At 43.4% G+C, this 20,915-nt stretch overlaps 1 protein-coding gene across 9 annotated transcripts in view; it reads right to left on the bottom strand.

Moving 5' to 3' along the window:
• Positions 1 to 20,915, bottom strand: part of DOCK9 (dedicator of cytokinesis 9) — a 271,504-nt gene that overhangs the window by 145,045 nt on the left and 105,544 nt on the right. For all 9 annotated transcript variants that reach the window (XM_090023020.1, XM_090023039.1, XM_090023048.1 and 6 more), the window contains exons 3-4: positions 3,200 to 3,289; positions 987 to 1,069 (exon numbers count right to left, since the gene is read on the bottom strand). In XM_090023020.1, coding sequence (XP_089879146.1) covers positions 987 to 1,069; positions 3,200 to 3,289 — 173 coding nt within the window. The remainder of the gene's footprint in view (positions 1 to 986; positions 1,070 to 3,199; positions 3,290 to 20,915) is intronic.

Here is a 20,915-nt window from a genome sequence, read left to right as displayed (position 1 = left end):
TCAGGCATAGAGAGAGCCCAAAAAACGGTATTTATGCCCGGAAAGCTTGCAAGGAACCATTTTTCCAACTATTTAGTTGGTCTAATAAAAGATGTCACATCTACCCAAAGCACAATGTGTTTAAGGTGTTATCAATACAGAAAACCTGTGGTACACTAAAACATTAATTTCCACCTGATATTAAGTAACACAGGGATATTGTGTTAATGGTATTTCTCATTTTTATATTCATTTCAATTAAAGAAGGCTAATCTTTTAATGTAATTGAAGCAATATTTCTCAAAGAAATCTGATTATCAAATTCAGATCTAGGTTACTGCAAAGTACACTTGTTCATATAACCTTGGACTATTCTGATAGGCATATTTCTTCATCAGTTAACTGCTTTTAAATTATTCAGAAGTTAAATCATGCAATATACAAGGATCTAGCCAGGCAATGTCAAAGACTAACCGATTTCCTCCAAAGCTACATTCTATAAAGTATGTACAGCCAGTTCAAAAGATGGTAAGAGACAAATAATTTCGTTTCAGGAAAAAAACTAAACACACAAACAAAAACACCTAATGCCCGTCTTTTTATTTAATACTCTTCTAACATGCAGGCCTCAAACTTCTTTTGTTGTTATTATTGCTATTGAAGAACTGTGTATAATGTCAGTCAGTGCTTTATAAAAAATAAAATAAATATGCCCATTACTGTCCATAAGAATCCTGGCCACATTAAAATATAAATTAGATTCTGTCCCCAAAACGTCTGGAACCTTGCCAAAGCTGCCTCAAATATTGCAAAGTCTGTTCATTTCTATCGTAGTTTAAAATAACTTCTTATATTTTAATCATAAAATATGATTTATTTTTGCCGTGTTAAGTACAGAACTTATTTACCTAGCCTACAATTAAGACAGCTTTACAAACATGTTTAATCTTTTTGAAGTTCCTCTGAAAATTTATAATCTGTAATATAGTACAGAACAATTCACTTACGTTGGAAGCTGCCGAAACTCTCCTGAGTAGTCTTCATATTTATAGTTAACAACATGCCAGTCTGAATTGTAAGTTTTGATGCACTATATTAATAGAAACAAGTTCACAATATATTAACTTAAACATGTTTAACTGAAAGCATTCCCTAGAAAAAAGCAGGTTTCCTATATTATGTGTCCTTCTGAAATACTATTATGGTTATCTGTTATGCTGAAATTTTTTTTGCTCTTAAATTTGAAAAATATAAATTTTCAAGTATGTTTAAGCAATCAAGAAGAATCTAAACCAAGCAATAAAGTGCTTAGCAAAAAATTGAAAGCACTAGTAAAGGCACAAAGAATCTATAAAGCTAGTTTTATCAAGTTAGTCAACACCTGAACTTTACTACTTTCTTCAGTGGCATCATTTAAAAGTGACTGGAAACCTGACTGAACATTTAGCATACTTTGTATTATCAGAATAGCATGATCAATTTAGGACTTTCACTTTTAGAAGAAGAAAAATCAGGATTCAATTTAAACTTATATTTTTAATCCAACAAATATGTTTTGAATCCAAACTGCATGTCTGCAGCTGTTGAAAGACAATTATGTCATTCTGTTCTGGACTAGATCACAGGAAGTTTCATTTTACTTCACCCATACAGTTGTCGCACAACAATACTGATTTATCTTGGCATTAGTAGAAGTAATAACATATTTATGTGTATTGCAAGAGACAATATTATACAATACTTCATAGCCAGCATGTTTTATAAGTAAGTTTTACACATACTATGAACACATATGCACATAAAACAGGCCATGTAATACTTCTAAAACATTTTTATACATTTTTTATAAAGAATAATTATTGGGCAAATTCAAGTGCCAGTCATGTTTCATTAAACTTTATAGTTTAACTTACCCATGCTGCTCCCCACAACCAAGAGCATCTTACAGTGAGATAAAAGCACAAAGGTTCTGACAGACTAGCTTCAGAATCAGAAGAGATTAAAAACAGGCCTAAGTGTGTCTTGTACATTTTTCTTAAAACAGTACAATTACTAGCAAAATAACTGCAATAGAAATAGAGGATTGAAAAAAAAAATGATGGTGAAAAGAAAATGTCTCCTAGTCACTAAATGAGAAGTTATTGGTAAATAGAATGAAATTTAAATAGCCTCTGTCCCATTTCACTGCCCAGAAACTTAGAAATTTCAAATTTGCTACAGGAAAGCAAGAGCAGCAAGGGCTAAAAGAAAGAAGGAAGAATGAAGAAAGGAGAAACACCCACACTACTATTAATCCAACCTCCAGAACAAGCAATAGAGGACACAGGTAAAAAGCCTCAGACATATACACCAATGATTACATGAAATATATAGTTATCAAATGAGATATCACCCTTCAAATGCAGCTGCTAAAGAATTGGATTTCTTACCTGGACATTAGGGCTGTGCGGAACAGCACTGTTCCGCTTTGACTTCCGTTTCAACATTTCAATGGAACAGTGTTTCGTCTAGAGTTTTGCTTAGTTTTGAAAGCACTCTTCCATTTCATTCCATTGAAACTGTTTCACTATTTTGATGCTTTGCCCATAGGCTATAGTGGGGAAGCACAAAACTGCCTATAACTTTGTCATTTCTTGCCCGAGTCAGATGAAATGCGCAGGGATGGTAGCCCCTTCTGAGGGCATGACACATTCCAAGTTTCAAGGATATAAGTGCAGAGGTTTCTGGGAAACTGCACCTCAAGTTGTTAACAAGGAAAACTCCTATCACTTGCCAGCAGCGGCAGCTTCCTGTCATCCAGCAGGCAGATCCAGAGGCCTTAACCCCCAGGAGGCATCCAACACAGCCCCTGCAGCCCTCCTGGGGATGCGGGTGGGTCCCTGATCTGCCTGCCAGATCATAGGAGGCTGCTGCTGCCGGCTGGGACAAGCACTGGAGCCAAGTAAGCCCTTGTTTCATTTCAAAGCTGTTTTAAATACATTTGTTTCAGTGCAATTTTGCTGTTTTGAGCTCGAAACACATCGAAACACCTTCGAAATGAAACACCCAGAGAAATGTTGCACAGCCCTACTGGACATTTCCCCTGGACCCCCACTGGGTGTGAATTAGATTAGCTAGAGAACAATAAATATTCGATCTAAAAAAGCAAACCGACAACTGAAATCTGTAGTTACATGCGTGTACACGTGTATACCTTCCCCCCCACTCCACACACAGTTACCTCAGTTACAAACAAACTGTGAGCTTCCTTCTCTGCATTATCAGGAACTGTAGAGCATATATATCGACTCTGACGTTTCAGTAATGCTGTCTGGTAATTGAAAAAGAAAAGGACTTCAATCAATTAAAAAGCAAATATAATGTAGTAAAATCCAGTTTCAGTTAATTTCATCAATATAAATCAGATACACTTTAGAAAAAACATTTGATCTAGCCCAATTAAAAAACAAATAACATTCCAGAAAGGCAAATACATTATGTACTTTTATTGTTGATGTATTACTTTATACCTCAAGGTTTTGAACAGTGCTTCCATTTCCTTTAGTAAGACCCAAAACATGAAATAAAGTAGTATAAGCGTTTCATACCATAAAAAGGACATTTGTTGCACTTTATTCATTATGAGCGTGTATTAAAAAGACAAATGTGAGAGTTTAATTCTACCTTTATTGGTGGAGATATCAAACATTAGCTATAATATTTGATATATAATATAATATTTTGTGTGCTTAAACACAAAAGTCACATCTATTCATTGGGGTATCCGTGCAAATTATTCAGAAGACTTTTTCCACAGCAGGTATTAAATGCAGATCTCATACTTTACCATTCTTTAAACCTGAGTGTGAAGACAGTGCGAAGGCTATGCTGTTCCCCACCCACCATCACCTGCACCTCCTTAAACTCCCCATAGGACCCTGACTGGAAGCCACATCCCAGACCCGCGCTCTTCCTCCATGTTTGGGAGGAAGTGCTGCTGCTAGACAAAGGCATACCTTCCTTTCAGTGTGCTGCCCAGTACCACTGCTCTTGTAAACTACTGGATCTTAGAACCTTTTTAGTCCATTAATTACAAAAGCCAGCAGGTGTAACAAACCACACTTCCCAGATATGGGATCAGAGGAGGGCCAAACCGAGGTACTGTGGGTTCGGGGGGGGGGGGGGGGGGGGGGGGTTGAGAGGGTGGGGAAGGGACTTGGTCTACTATAGACCACCATACCAGGAGGATGAGGTAGACCTGGAATTCTCCAGACAGCTCTCAGGGGCTGTACGTTCGAGAGATATGGTTGTCATGGGTGGGTGACCTAAAACTACCTGGACATCTGCTGGGAGAAGCAGTTGGCCAAATCTAACCACTCACATAGGTTCTTAACTTGCATACAGGACCTCCACCTAATGCAGGAGGTATATGATCCCACTAGGGGAAATGCCTTGCTGGACTTGGTGTTAGCTACACGGGATGACCTGGTGGGGAATCTACTGGTACAAGGTAACCTAGGGGATAGTGACCATCAACTGACTGAATTCACTATCCAGCAAAGGGTGGATAGACTAACCAGCAGGGATGAAGTGCTAGACTTCAGAAAGGCTAACTTCAGTGTGCTCAGGAGAATAGTTAGTGAGGTGTTAAAACTCAAGAGCACTGACAAAATGGGGGTCCAGGCAGGGTGGTCATTTCTCAAGGGAGCAATCCTACACGCACAGACGGAGACGATCCCATTGCATATAAAAGGGGCAAAGGGACCAAGAAGCCCTCTGGGCTGAACAAGGAAGTCCAGGAAAGCTTAAGGGCAAAGAAAGAGGAATACAGGGTGTGGAAAAGGGGGTAGCTATCAAGGAGGAGTATACCTCCCTGGCTCACACTTGCAGGGAGTCAGTTAGGAAGGCCAAAGCAAGATTAGAACTTAGGCTGGCAACAAAAACTGAAGGACAACAAAAAGTCCTTCTTCAGGTATATAGGGAACAAAAGGAAGGCATAGGATAGCATAGGACCCCTACAGGACAAACTAGGGCAATTGGTGACAGCGAGGGGGGACAAAGCTGTGCTCTTCAATGAGTTCTTGGCATCTATTCCTAGACACAGATCAAGACAAATCTCCCTACTGGATCATAGACAGACACAGGAGGGACAGCAGCCCACCAACAGTTAGTGCAGACTTAGTGACAAGGCACTTGGAGGGGCTGGATGTGTTCAAATCAGTGGGACCAGATGAACTTCATAGATTTATTGATTTCATAGACATTAGGGCTGGAAGGGACCTCGGAAGATCATCGAGTCCAGCCCCCCACCCGAAGGGCAGGAAGTCAGCTGTTGTCATAGGATCCCAGCAAGAAATGGTCTTACAGTAGTTTATAACCATTCAACCTCGTCAATCCTTGGGGCACTCTGGTGAACAAATGTTCCCCCAAAAACCGGTGGTCACCCTTGATAAACTTATAAGTGGCATCAGATCACCCCTGAGCCTGCGCTTTTCCAGGCTAAAGAGCCCCATAGATCTCAGCCTGTTGTTGTAAGGTCTGTTGTTCTGACCTCTGATCATGTACCTGGCTCTCCTCTGGACTCTCTCAAGCTTCTCCACATCCTTTTTGAATTGTGGGGCCCAAAAGTGGACACAGTACTGCAGCTGTGGCCTCACCAAGACCGAGTACAAGGGTAGAATGACATCCCAGGATTTGCTTGAGAAGCATCTATGGATGCAAGTCAGTGTTTTGGTTGCTTTACTAGCTGCAACATCACAGTGAAGGCTCATGTTCATCTTGTGGTCAACGATGACACCCAAGTCTCTTTCTTCTGTAGTGCTAGTCAGCGTAGCACTGCCGAGCCTATAAGAATGCTGGTTTTTCCTTCCAAGGTGGAGAACTTTGCATTTTTCAGTGTTAAACACCATCAGGTTCTCATCTGCCCGTTTGCTGATCCAGGTCAGTCTGGATCACCCTCCTGTCTTCAGGTGTGGGTGAGCTGCCCCAGAGTTTGGTGTCATCAGCGAACTTGGCCAGTCCACTTCTGACTCCAATGTCCACTTCATTAATGAAGATGTTGAACAATATGGGTCCAAGGACAGTGCCTTAGGGGACCCCACTGGTCACAGGGCACCATGACGATTGACTTCTGTCTACTACCACCCTCTGGGACCGACCACAGAGCCAATTTCCCAGCCAGCGGATTGTGGTGGACCCAAGGCCACAATTGGCCAGTTTTATCACGAGGTGATCATGGGATACCAGATTGAAGGCTTTTTTGAAGTCAAGATATACAACATCAACCTCTTCTCCCTTGTCCAGGGTGATAGGTCACCTGGTCATAAAAAAGGAAATGAGATTGGTCAAGCAAGACCTACTCACAACAAACCCATGGTGGCTATCCCTCAGGATGTTGGTGTCGGCCAGTCCATTGAGGATGGCCTCTTTAACAAACTTTTCTAAGACCTTCCCTGGGATAGAAGTCAGGCTGATCGGCCTATAGTTTGCCAGATCCACTTTCCTCCCTTTCTTGAAGATAGGCACCACATTGGCCTTCTTCCAGTCTTCGGGCACTACACCAGAGTGCCATCTTCATCCAAAGATGCTGAAGGAATTGGCCAGTCATAGTATAGCTGCTGTCATGACTGTTTGAGCACTCACGGTCCCAGAGGACTGGAAAAGGGCCAGTGTAGTCCCTATTTTCAAGAACAGGAGGAGGGGCCAACCAGGAAACTATAGGCCAGTTAGTCTCACCTCTATCCTTGGGAAAACTCTGGAAAAAACATTAAGGATCACATTTGTGGGAGCCCAGCATGCGAAATAATGCTGAAAGGAAAAATCAGCATGGGTTCACTACAAGTAGATCCTGCCCGACTAACCTTGTTTCTTTTTATGACCAGGTCACAAAATGCTTAGATGCAGGAGTTGAGGTAGATGTCATCTATCTAGACTTTAAGAAGGCCTTTGATATGGTATCACATTCCATTCTCGTAAATAAACTGACAGGTTGTGATGTAGAAGATTACACAGTCAGATGAGTGGCAAATTGGCTTAGGGGTCGCACCCAGAGAGTGGTAGTGGATGGGTCAATGCTTGACCGGAAAGACGTGGACAGTGGAGTCCTGCAAGGCTTGGTCCTTGGGCCAGCGCTATTCAATGTCTTCACCAGTGACTTGGACAAGGGCATAGAGAGCACCCTGTCCAAGTTTGCTGATAACACCAAATTATAGGGCAAAGTTAACACAGCAAAGGGTAGGGAACAGATGCAGGTGGATCTGGACCGGTTGCAAAAATGGGCAGAACAAAATAGGATGCAGTTCAATGAAGACAAGTGCAAAGCGCTGCACCTGGGCAAAAAGAACCACCAGCACACTTACAGGCTGGGGGATGACCTTCTCAGCAGCACAGCAGCAGAAAGGGATCTTGGAGTCATAGCTGACTCCAAGATGAACATGAGTCATCAATGTGATGAAGTGATCAACAAGGCTAACCAAACTTTATCATGCACTAAACAGATGCATGACAAACAGGTCCAGGGAAATGACACTTCCCCTCTATGCAGCACTGGCCAGACCACAGTTGGAGTACTATGTCCAGTTTTGGGCACTGCACTTCAAGAGGGATGCAGATAAATCTTGAAAGGGTTCCGAGGAGGGCCATTCGTATGGTCAGAAGCCGGCAGGCAAAGCCCTACAAGGGGAGACTGAAGGAGCTAGATCTCTTCAGCCTTCACAAGAGAAGGCTGAGAGATAATCTTGTGGCTGCCTATAAATTCATCAGGGGAGGGCAGCAGGGAATAGGAGATGCTCTGTTTACTAGGGCACCCCTGGAATAACTAGGAACAATGGCCACAAATTGATGGAAAGCAGATTTAGGTTGGACATTAGAAAGAACTTCTTCATAATAAGGGTTGCCAAAATCTGGAATGGGCTTCTGAGGGAGGTGGTGCTCTCCCCTACCTTGACGGTCTTCAAGAAGAGACTGGACAAGCATCTAGCTGGGGTCATCTGACCCCAGTGCTCTTTCCTACTCAGGGCAGGTCAGACTCAACGACCTACTGAGGTCCCTTCTGACCCTAATGTCTATGAATCTGTGATATCAGGTAAAACTTCTAGGTAACATGCTGGCTTCTGGGAGAGGCATTTGCTGCCCTGACTAGCTCTGCGCTAGCCTCATACTTAAAAACTGGTATGTTGAAACTCCCTATCATATCTAGGAAACTAAGATGATAGTTTTGGTGCACAGAAGGGGTTTTTCCAAGGAAGGAACACTGCCATATCATCCACTTCAATGTCAACCCACACCACAAGTCTGGGATGTGGGCAGACAGAATTCAGAGGCAATAGGCGACTCCCCTCCCTTCCTGCTACATGCCTAGCAGTAGGGCTGTGCGAGGCTTCGGACACAGCTTCAGATCCAGAGAAGCTTCGAACACTTCAGGGTCCAAAGCAGCATGTCCACATCAGAGCACTGGCCTTGTTTGGCTTCCTGAAGCAGTTTGGAGCTTTGGAAGTGCTTCAGAGCTGCCATGGAGATCTGGCCATAAGGTACAACGGGGAAACAATAACATATCTATAACGTTGTTGTTTTTTGTCCAATTTGGATGAAATTCTCAGGGATGGTAGACTCTGCATAGAGGATGAAGCCTGCCAAGCTTCAAGAAGATCGGTGCAGTGGTTTGGGGGGAACACTACCCCAAATTATTGAAAGCAAAACTCATGTCACGTCTAGGCATTACTACATAGTGGGATGAAAACTGCAGGGGTGGTAGCTCTTAATGAGGCCACAAAGCCTGCCAAGTTTTAAGAAGATCAGTGCAGGGGTTTGGGGGGGGGGGGGAACTGCCCCTCAAGCTGTGGACAAGCAACACTCATGACATGGGTGCTTGTGGGACTGACAGTGTCCATCTTGGGGCATGGGACCCATTGCTGCAGGCCTGGCTGCTAAGCTACTGTGTTACCAGTTACCAATCAATCATGATTGTTACCATGGTTTTTTGTATGTCTTTTTGTCTCAGACCAACAAGGCTACCAAGTACACCCCTGAAACATGGAAGTACACCCCTGAAACATAGCTGATTTTGGATTTTAAACTTCACTACAAAACAACAAGGAAGTTTTTTTGCCTCCCTGCCTACCATCTGACACCTTCATGGAAGGAATTCTACCTGATCAACACATCAGAGCTACTCAACACAACTCACAAAGACACTCTCATGGTCCCAGAGGGACAGACTTCCATCTTCAGCTCCCTCTGTGCAAAAATAAAGTTTAGTTCCTACCTATGGGGACTCTTTACCATCTTGTACAATCTACACTTTTCCCAGAGCCTGACAAAGTGACTTTGATCCCAAAAGCTTGCAGAAAAGGACAATTTTCTTGCATTTTCCAGTTGGTCTAATAAAAGGTATCATTTTGGAACCAAGAGTTCTAGTTTTTTGTATGCAATCAGTTATGATTTACTCAGGGACCATGGACTTGGGGACCAGCTCGATACATAGGACCTAGCTACTACATAACGACTTAACAAGCATCAATTAGCACCTGCAAAACCAGGCTAAGGAGAGGAAAGAATCAATACAGACAATCAACTGCCACAAGACAGAGTCTTGTCACAAGTTTTGCCTGTCAGCAGCTAGGGGTGCTGGGCCCCAGAACCCCCCTGCACCAATCTCCTCAACAGCTGGCAGGTGTCATGGACTCAGCAGGGGCCACCATCCCTGCAGCTGTCACCCTGTTGCACCTTAACACACGCAGCGTCACCCATGGCACGAGTTTTGCTTGTCCGCAGCTTGAGGTATAGTTCCCCCCAAACCCCTGCACCTATCTCCTTGAAACTTGGCAAGCTTTGTGGCCTCAGTAAAAGCTACCACCCCTAAAGTTTCGAACCTCCTGGGGTGTAACACACAGCCATGACATGAGTTTGGCTTTCAAGAATTTGGGGTACAGTTCCACCAAAACCGTTGTACCCATCTTCTTGAAACATGGCAGATTTCATGCTCTTAGCAGAGGCTACCATCCCTGCAGGTTCCATCCAAAGTGGACAAAAACCAACAAAGTTATAGATATTTCATTGATTCCCCATTATATCCTATGGCCAGATCTCTGAGGTAACTCCAAAACTTCAGAGCTGCTTTGACTGGATCAAGGTGGAAACCCGGTCCAGAGCTATGGATCAGATCATGGCCATCTGAAACGGCCAGATTTGAAACCGGATCGGATCGCTGCCAACTTGCACAGGCCTACCTAGCACGAGACAGACAGGAAAAACAGGCAGAAGAATTGTATTCTACACAATGACAAAAGGAGAGTGGCCCCATGTCTTACCACAATCCTGTTCTCCCTCAGTGAAAGGAGCAGGATTTCCTTTGAGATCTTGTCTGGGAAGCACTGTACACATGGACATTACCCATGCAAATGACATGGAGGTGGCACTTACTGGCAGCAACACCTGAGCTAGGTCATCCAGCTTGACACAACCTGTACAAACTGCCCAATGCCATGAGAACGGGAGACCTCCAATGATGTCAGCTGCCTGGGGCCCTGCCCATCAGCAACTCTGTCTACCGCTGGAACCCAGCAGTGTCAACAGCCCGAGCTTTTTACGAGGAGAAAGTAGGAGACGCTCTTCTACACTTTGCTGAACCGTCCTCAGCAGGGGCCACTCTGTTGTCCCAGCACCCTCTTTGGCACATCATATTTGGACTTTTCTGTGACTGTATATCTTCTCTATCCCATACTGAATAGCTGAGGGAAGGATAACACACTTGGCCAATTTGCTGCTGGGCCGGGCTCAGATGGGGACTCTGAAGAGCCATGGAAACCAACTCGCAGAAGTCAGCTCTGATGGCACCCTACAACTCTTCTGTTTCCTTGTTCAGGCACGCATCCCTTTTGAGCCTATATGCTTCACCTTGCAAAAAAAGTGTGGTCAAGTTTGTGTTGCAAAGTGCCCCCTCAGTGACTCAGTGTTAAGGTGGAAGTAGCTGCAATACCACAAAGGGCATTTAGGGGGAAGGGGGTTTCAATCTAGTTTTCAATACACGTTTTTTTTTAACTGACAAACATTACTGACAACATGATGAATCTATGTATCCAAAAAATCTACATATATATCCTACATGTACCGGTTATGTTTTTCTTTGCAGAATTTTCAGGCGGGTTGTCTTTTGTACTGACATTTCTTTAAAGAAATGTCAAAGTTGAACCAAACACATTTTAGATCAGCAAACACAACGAGAGACCAGTTTCTACTTCAAGAAAAAAACAAACAAACATTAATGCCTTTATCTGAAAACCACAGCAAAATACATGCATCAGAATTCAAGCGATAAAAGATGGTTTATACATCTACAACTCTGGAATATTCATTGGCACATGCAAACACACATGTACACAACATAAATAAAGAGGGGAGGAGGGAGAACAAAACCTGAAGACACCCAACAAAAAGAAATATTCTCAATATGCAAGAAAACAAAAACCTTCATAAAAAGACTCTGAGTTCTTAAGCTGTATAAAATATAAAGAAGTTACACTGAAGTTAAACAATAAAAAAAAGAACATTCAAAGTCTGTTTGCACATACCTTCAAACAAGATCAAAGGTATCATCATATATTGGAGACAATCACAAGTTGGAAAATTGTGGGCAAGACAACACCACCACAAAATGGATAAACAACTAACTCAATAACCGCAAGCAAAGGGTAATTATAAATGTATCCATGTCAGAATGGCAAGGGGTTTCGAGTGGCATCCTACAGCTGCCTGTCCTAGGCCCTGTGCTGTTCAATGTGTTTATTATTGATTTTGAGATTGAAAAGGATTAAGTTCTTGAACAAGCACCCAGATGACATGAAACTGGAAAGGACTGCATATATACTAGAGGACAAGAGTGCAATTCCTAGAATCATAGAAAATTAAGGTTGGAAGGGACCTCAGGAGGTCATCTAGTCCAACTCCCTGATCAAAGTAGGCCCATTCCCAACTACATCATCCCAGCCAGGGCTTTGTCTACCCAGGTTTTAAAAATCTCCAAGGATGGAGATTCTACAACCTCTATGGGTAACCCTATTCTACTGCTTTACTACCCTCCTGGTAAGACAGTTCTTCTAATAACCAACCAAAACTTCCCTTGCTGCAACTTGAGACCGTTGGTCTTTGTTCTGTCATCTGTCACCACTCAGAACAGTTTAGCTCCATCCTCTTTGGGACCATCCTTCACGTAGTTGAAGGCTGAATTCAGAACAATCTGGACAGACTGGAAAGTTTAGCCGGAACTAACAGGATGAAGTTCAATGCTGACAAATGCAAGATGCTGCACCTCAGGAAGATTAATTCAACACACATGCAAAATGGGGAACAACTGGCTAGACAGCACCACTACGGAGAAGGAACTAGGGGTCTTGGTGGATCACAGACTCAGTACGAGTCTGCAGTGTGATGACTTTCTGAAAAGGTGAATGTGGTTTTGGGTTGCATCCACAGATGCATTCATTAAATGCAAGACAAGGGAGGTGACAGTGCCTCTCTACATGGAACTGACTAGGCCTCATCTAGAGTGCTTTATGCAGTTTTAGGCTCCACATTTTAAAAAGGACATGGAGAAGTTAGATGGGATACAAAAACGATAAAGGGCTGGAAGGCAAATCATATGAAGGGAGGCTGAAAGAACTAAGCATGTTCAGATTGAGGTAAAGGCACTTTAGAAGTGACATGATAGCAGGTCTTCAAATACTGCTTTATTTGAAAGAAAAAAAAAAAAGGCTGCCATAAAGAAGAGGGAGAACACCTTTTCTTTCTTGCTAGAGGCAGATGTGGACCAACTGACTTGAGGTTGTAGCAAAATAGGCTTAAACTGGATATCAGGAAAAACTTCTTCACTGCTAGAACAGTGAGACAGTGGAACAGCCTGCCAAGGGAAGCTGTGGAATATCCATCATTGCAGTTGCTCAAGAAGAGGCTGGATAAACCTTTGTCAGGGATGATCCAGGAATACCTACTTCTATGCTCTACTATGGGTATTTTGCATGTTTCTAGACTGTGTTGATTGCCACATGGTGCTGGGAAGGAACTCCTCCCCCCTCCCCCCCATCCTGTTGCTACACATCAGGGTTTTATTGGGCGGGGGGTTGTTCCTCCCTCCAACCCTCTCTCCCCTCCATACCTTCCTTTAGCAGAACTGGGTGTTGGCTGCAGCCAAAGTTGAGGATTTTAACTGTGATGTGCCACAGTATTCCTGCTGGGACTACAATGTGAAGGTCCCTGGCTTGAAGGTCTTGCTCCTCTGCATAGGATCACATCAATCACATTTGGGGTCAGAAAAGAATTTTACTTTATAGTTACACTGGTACAGACTGTGGGGTTTTCTGCCTTTCTCTGTAGTAGGGAGGTGGGCCTGGCCCTCTTCCTTTATTATACTTTAACATCCCTTGTGGCTGCAGAACCCTGGTTGCCTTTGTCCTCCTGCTTTACCTGTGACAGGTAAAGGTGCTATGACTTGTGGTTGTATGACAGAGTTGGCTGTGTAGTTTTAGTAAGAGGTTAGGCAAGAATCAGCAGTATAGCAATGCAGGCAGGCACCTGGGCCACAGGGGCACTCACAACTTCCGGTTGCTGCCACACCATCAACACTACCGCACTGTTGCCAGCAGCAGCTGTTTTATTGAACTCTGTCCTAGTTATGCCACTGACATGGTTTGGAGAGGAATGATCCTGCTGCCTCAGGCAGGAGATTTAGATTAGATCAGTGGTTCTTAACCTTGTTTGTGCCAGGACCCATTTGTAAACACCAATGGCCAGTCCCGACCCAGTGCCCCATACTCCTAATCTACTGTTCCCCACCCACAGGCTCCCAGTGTATGGGGCAGGGAGTAAGTGTGTGGGACAGAATGTGTATGGAGCATAGGGGGCCCCCAAGCAGCCCCTCGCATGTTGAAACTCTGCCAGCCTGCAAGGGAAAAGCCATAGTTTCCCATTGTCTCCTTTAAAGGAGAATCCATTTTTAAAGTTTGTCTGCGACCCTTTCATATGTTCTTGCGACCCACTTTTGGGCTGCAACCCATGGGTTGAGAAACACTGGACTAGATCACTTCTGGAGGTCCCTTCTAGCCCTACTTTGCTGGGATTGATTCTATGATATTTATGCTACTCTTAGAATGATCCCTCCCCTCTGTCCCCCAGCTAAGCATAATGTGCAAAGTGTTTCCCACCACTCCATGATGATTTTTATGTAAATTTGCTATATATAAGGCTAAGATTTCTTTCCCCAAACAATTTAACAATTGGGATAGATCAGCAAGAGATGCATATTTATAAGATAAATAATGCAGTTACTGTCACTCCCCTGGCCCCCACCTCCTGCTGCAGCTTGTTGAATCAGATCTGAGAGAGGTAGGGGTCTGAATTAAGTCTGGTTCATTTTTTAATGGCCAGGATTTTACTTATGTGTAGTATAGTGAAACTCCACACCCATTTTTTCCAGTTTACTTTCAGTAGCCACATTAATTTCAACCTCATTTCCTTCATGAATTGGCCTCTTGAGGAGATGAAAATTCTAGATGCTTCCTTATTGCCTATGTCTATGTCTTTTTATAATTGAATAACCCACGCTTTCTTTTAAATATAAAAGTCAGCCCCGGAGAGTACCAAATAGAGGTCTTTAAGTGTTCTTTCTGGGAAGATTTCACTCTCCTCTCTTTAAGTGTTTCTGCACTCAAGGTCAGAAAAATCATATTTTTTGTGCTACCAGAAATGAAAAAATAAATTTAAAATGCTCAAGCTGCAAAAAATAAGACTCTAGCTGAAGCTTTTGAAGTTATAGGTATCTGTTAATGAGATCAAGGGCAAAACAGATTCCGTGTAGTATAATATACAATATGCAGAAGCCAGAATTTCTGACTTCGAAGACTGCCACAAAAAGAGCAAGAACTCTCCCTGATGAAAAAGAAAAAAAGAATTCTTTTCTGGTAAGATTAAAGATCTGGAAAACAGGGTTAAGCTAGGCTCTGTGGATTCAGGGAAGGGACTCAAGACAACAACTGTATAAAAATTCATACAATTCAGGTCTGAAACTGAACTAAAATTTGTTTTTCTTCCAGCCCTCCAGAAATAGAGTATGCACATAGTGCTCTGAGGCCACGGTCTGCAGAAAGCAACCCTCCCCAAAACAATCACAGAAAAATGTCTCTAGCACCAAAAAAGAAGAAATTAGAGAAGTCAAAAGAACTCAGAAAAATATATATTTTTTAACAGAAAGGTATGTGAGCCCCAGTCATTCTCTCCTTCTGCTGTGTGAAAATTCTATGGAAAAAAATAAGTCATTCCCTATTTTAAAAAGAGGAAAATGACATTAAAGCCTCACATTAGCAGTAAAAAAACTTAGGGGTAGCTGGCAGTTTTAAAAAATATATATTTTCAAGTTGATGCTATCCCTTTAACGCTAAAGTACATCACAAACCCATTCACAAGGGGGCCCCAGAGCCCTGAATTTCTCTCCACTGTGCTGCCACTTGCACCAAGGAACAAACCGTAGCTGCCCTGAGAACTCCTTACTTCAGCAAGCCTCATCTCCACAGCCATTATACTGGACCCTACAGCTGCAGTAAAGGAATCTCTGCCAGCCTCAGGTGGCCACTCTGTTGGGTTGTGAAAGAAATTTTAGGTTCCCCTTTCCATAGAAAAGGCTAGCTCAGAATATCACTAACCCAGCAATCTCTCTTTCCACAGACAAACAGTAAGGAGACAAAATAGCAAAAGGATTTATTACACGGGGAGTAAACATATATATCCGGTGGGCAAAATGGCCTATCCGGCTGCCAGCCAGACTCCATTTCTCAGATGCCCCTGCCCTCATAGCTTGTACTGGTCTCCATGGAGACCCCAGCTGCACCCCAAGGGGGAAGTTCAGGCTGGGGTAGCCATGGAGACCAGCCTCAGCTGCTTCTGCAGCACAGGGGGCTGCTCCAGAGCCGCTGGGAACTTGGGGGGCAACTTGCTCTCGAGCCAGAGAAGACCCACAATCTGTAGCCTGCACGCTCCAGGCTGGGGCAAGTAAGCAGGGGAGAGCAGCTCTGTCCTGGCTCCTTGCAGCAGTGACAGCCTGGTTTGGAGCGAGGACATAACTGTAATACCCTGCTTGCGCACCCCTGCCTGGAGCATGCAGGCTACACATCACAGCTCTGCTCTGGAGCAAGCTGCCCTAATCCTAAATTCCCAGCAGCTCCAAGCACCTTCACCTGCACTGTTCTGCCACATGCACTGCTGGTGCAGCTGAAGCTAGTCTCCAATGCAACCCTAGACTTAGCTTTCCCACGCAGGTGCGGCTGGGATTTCCATGGAGACCAGCACAAGCCACGCAGGCAGAGGTGGCTCGGAAATTGAGTCCCCAGCCAACTGGATCCAGCCCATGGGCCAACTTTGCCTGTCTAGATCGATCAATCCATCCATCTGTGTGGAGAGAGATCTATCCATCTATCTAAAATTTTAAAAAAGCAAAACTGACTGTTGGTTTGAAAACAGAAACAAACAGCAAGAAAAAAAATCTTACCCTTTCATCTGGCTATACCCTTGCTCTCCCAAGAGTCCCGACAGTGTTTTTAGAGATCAGCCTTTCTTCTATTTCTACCAGCTCTGGCAGCTGGGGAACCTGGACTCTCCCTAGACCTGTGATCATCCAAAAGACAAAGCACACCCCAGATAGCTTCCTAAATCGCTTCCAACCAGCCCCACCCCCAGCATATGAGTCGCCAAAATCCTCAACAATGCCTTTGGGTGTAGGCTAATACCTCATTTGATTATCTTGCAGTTATATCATGAAATTAAAGAAGTACATTTATATCAAATACATCATACATATAGATATGAAAATAACGCTGAAGCCACATTCACACTAGCTACAAATAGAAACCGAACAACATAAAAGTAATCTGGGAGAATATTCATGCAGGCCATATGGTGAATCCCAAAGGCAACTTGGTTTTAGGGTGAATCTATGACAGTACGTACAGTCCTTTTACTTACCTTAAGAGTACATCTGGCATAAAATAATGGCAAAATTAAAAACTACTGAATGAAAAAAAATCTTTGAAAAATCTTTATCGGGGTGGGGGAAGACCTCTTTCTTGGATAAGGAAAAGGAGCTTTATCAGTAATTGAAAAAAAAAAAAAAAAAAAATTCAAAATCTTTAAAAAGTTTTGAAAGCAACTGAAAGAGATTTGTAGAAGTGTCAAAATATTCCTCCCTCACAACAAAGCCTCTCTCTATGCCTTGAATTTGCTACACTTGTCAAGACTCACATAGCCTCTCTTGGCAGCATAGAACAGTGGTGCTCAACTTTTTTCCCCGGCAGGCCAAATGGGCAGTGTCTGGTCCAAGCATAGGTCAGATGGTAGTTCTGATCCAGTGCCTGGGGCCAATGTGATGGCCATCAACTGGCCAGGATGGGGGTGGGGAGAAGTCCAGTTCCACAGGTGGTAGGGGTGGGGAAGAGGGCTTCTCTTGGCCCCTCAACGGGGAAAGAGGCCTTAACAACCCAGCGCCGTGGGGGAAAGAGGGTGTGGCATGGACTCAAACTTGCCCTGCAGAGGGATGGCCCGTCTCTCACTGGGTGCGTGGGACTTGGGGTTTGGAAATTTGGCAGGAGGGAGGGTGGCTGTATTAAATGGCCACCACTCCCTTGCTGCCAAACTTCCAGACCCATGGAGAGCCCCACAAACCAGATGCAATGGCTCCACGGGCTGCATTTTGCCCATGGGCCAAAGACTGAGCACCCTGGCATAGAACATCATCAACCTAATTAACCTAGAACATCATCAACCTAATTAAGATACATCCCTTTTTCAGAGCTAGAACAGCATGTATACAGACAACTGAGAAAGAGACTGGATCATTACCAGGCCTTACATTAGATACTGCAGAATATGGACCAAGTTGGGGCAAAAAAAAAGAGTTTTCAGGAATTGTTCTTCAAAGTGCTACTGCTCCTACACTATCTAAATCTGCTGCCATTGTACCTACATTTCTTGTCTTGATTTTGGTACCAAGCTACAAAAGACCAACAGTCAAATCAAAGAGAATTTTTAATTAGATTTTATCAGAGAGATAAATCTGTGAGATTTTAGATTTGCTGTTTTAGCAAGAATAACAAACTGCAGCAAAAGTCTCTAAGCTGTACTCCTTTCATGCAACTTTGCAAAAAGAAATGCCAAAACTCACAAATTATATAATAGTAAGTTTCTCTTTTACTAGGTGTTTTAACTTCAAAGAGATACAAAAGACTAGCATACAACAAGTATGTACATACATGTGAGACACAGTAACATGGGTCTCCTTAACAGTTCAATATTTTTGGTTTATTCTGAAGATTATAAGCAGGACAAATAATCAAAGGCGTACAACCTCCTTGCAGACCAAATGTCATGTGAATTTCTAGATGGGTCTTTAAAATGGTCTGGGGATTACTGTGAATCTAAGCTGTACTCTGGCAAATGAACTTCAAAATTGGTTTGCCTTGGTCTTTCCTAATATGTCTATACCAAGACAACCACCAAAACAGTGCGGAAAGAGGCCTGCAAATAAACTCACTGCTAATTTTGCTTTGCCACTTTATATGGAAGAGCTAATAAAGACTGGGAATAAAAAGTATATCAACCAACCATTTTTAACCTCTTAGCACCTAATTTTTTTACTCACCATACAATAAAGTAGTATAACAACACTTCTGTAGATCCACAAGTTTATAAAAACATGGTCATTCAAAGTGACAGCATTTATGAAACAGTAATGCAAAAAGAGAAGGATTTTGGTTTGCTTTTCCTTCTCTAAATGCAATGGTTTACATTTTATAGGGTGTTATATTGTCTTTCATTTCTCAAGACCTGCACACGATCTGTTTTCAGAAGCACATCAGTTCAAGTTAGCTAAAAGCTGAGGATGTTAATAAAACTGAGGCCAAGCCAACGTTACAAAGTCTTGCCAACTTAGCTATGTTGATAGGGGTATGAAGAGATCACACCACATAACTGATATAGTTATGACAGCAACTTCTGTCAGCATAGCTGTACCCACCTCAAAAGAGGGCTTCTTTTGACTTGGCTTATGTCATTCAGGGAAGGTGGTATAAATATGTCAGCAGAAAGCTTCCTCTATCAGCATATGTTGTCCTTTTACTGGGGGCTGGGGAAGGGGGAGAAAGAGTCAACAACTGTAGTAGCAAGGGCTCCAAGGGGTAGACCAGCAAAGAGTTTCAGAAATAATAGGTTTTTTGCTCTGTCAAGCCTTTCATATGCCACTACAATAAAATTTCCTTCACTTCAAAGAGTTTTCCTTGTGAATGGCCATCATGCTGATATCTTAGGCAGGGGGTAAACATCCAGAACTGACAGTGTTATAAAGGAGATGGGAAGACAGCAGTGACTTCAGGTTTGCAAAACAAAATATAGCAGATTTTGCACATCCCTCAGTGAAGCTACCATTTTGAGTGGGGAGAGGGTGGATCTAAAAATCCACAGGAGAATAACTGCAGATCTTAAATGCAGTTCTTCAAAACTGCATTCCCATAACCTTATTAAAAGCATCATTCAACACATACTGGAACTGGTCCCTTCCAGCTGCCCAGCCTCCCCACCTCATGATGCAGTTGGATCATCTGGCTGACTTGTTCAGCTCTTGGGTCTCTCTGACAGTCTTCCTCTAAAGATCCCCAGGAGTGATGAAATGAGCAGATTCAGCTTGTCTTGTCCTCTAGTATGTAGTGCCCTGGCCAACCGTGTCAGGTTTTTCTTTAGTGGTATATACACAATGCAGTGACTTGGAGGTAGCATCTCTCCCAAGCATATGATTTAGCTCCTCAAGAAACTGCAGATTCTTTGCCCTCACCACACTCCTTGATTGGGTCCTGACTGCATCACCTTCCTTTCATTTGGACTAGCCATTACGCTGCAATGTACATACACCTCCACCAGAGGGCAAGGAAGTGAAGGCCTCAGCATGAGCCATAAGGACGTATAAGGCATGATTGTCTTCCACCTCTTCTGAATTCCCCAAAAGATAGAATCCAAGGCAACTAGTCTTGGCCACATGTCAGCATTTAAACTGTGAAGTGATAACCAGGCAGGATGACCCAGAGCAGTAGAGGGCACAGCTGTTCCAGCTAGCCAGTAAAACTACGTGGGATAATGGCAGGAAGTCCTGACAGATGCACTATGTTTGCTACTAGTTGGCAGTGAATCCACAGCTTCTCTGTAGCCTGTAAGCTTATCCTGTATTCAACCATATACTTATAATACGGAGGCTGCCACTGCTTTATGAATGGCAGCAGCAGTGAAGCAACCTGGCCTCTTGTGTGGGCACATCTGCCAACCAAAAATGGTTTCCCAATATCAAAGCTACTCCAGCTCACCTGAATAACAGCTCTGCCCTCTGAGCAGTGTCCACACTAGGACTGTCTATACCTTAGCCAAGGTAACTACAAACAGAACTTTGTAGAGTAGTCCCAGCATAAGAAAACCCACATCTAAAGTAGTGTTGATAACACATGTTCAAAAGCAAAACATCTGTTCATAGATGCATGGCACATGCTTGAAGTACAAACAAGCCCTTAGGCATCTGTATATCAATTGCTTAATGCATAGGTGTGCAATAAAAATGTGGATATTACATCACAGGGCATTTGACTTAATATCCATTGAGACAGTTTCTTAGTTTCTAGGGTTGGGAGGGACCTGAGTAGATCATCAAGTCTGACCCCCTGCCATGGCAGGAAAGATTACTGGGGTCAAATGACCCCAGCAAGGTGTTCATCTAACCTCCTCTTAAAGACCCCCAGGGTAGGGGCCAGCACCACCTCTCTTAGAATTCGGTTCCAAATCCTAGCCGCCCTGACCGTGAAGTAGCGCCTCCTGATATCTAGCCTAAATCTACCCTCTACCAGCTTGTGACCATTATTCCTGGTCACTCCTGGCAGTGCTTGCGGGAA

Source organism: Crocodylus siamensis, chromosome 1 (genome assembly GCF_052110815.1).
Source record: "Crocodylus siamensis isolate JL-2025a chromosome 1, ASM5211081v1, whole genome shotgun sequence".
NCBI lineage: Eukaryota > Metazoa > Chordata > Crocodylia > Crocodylidae > Crocodylus > Crocodylus siamensis.
Note: the sequence above shows the minus strand (reverse complement) of the source record. Positions and strands in the feature narration are given on the sequence as shown.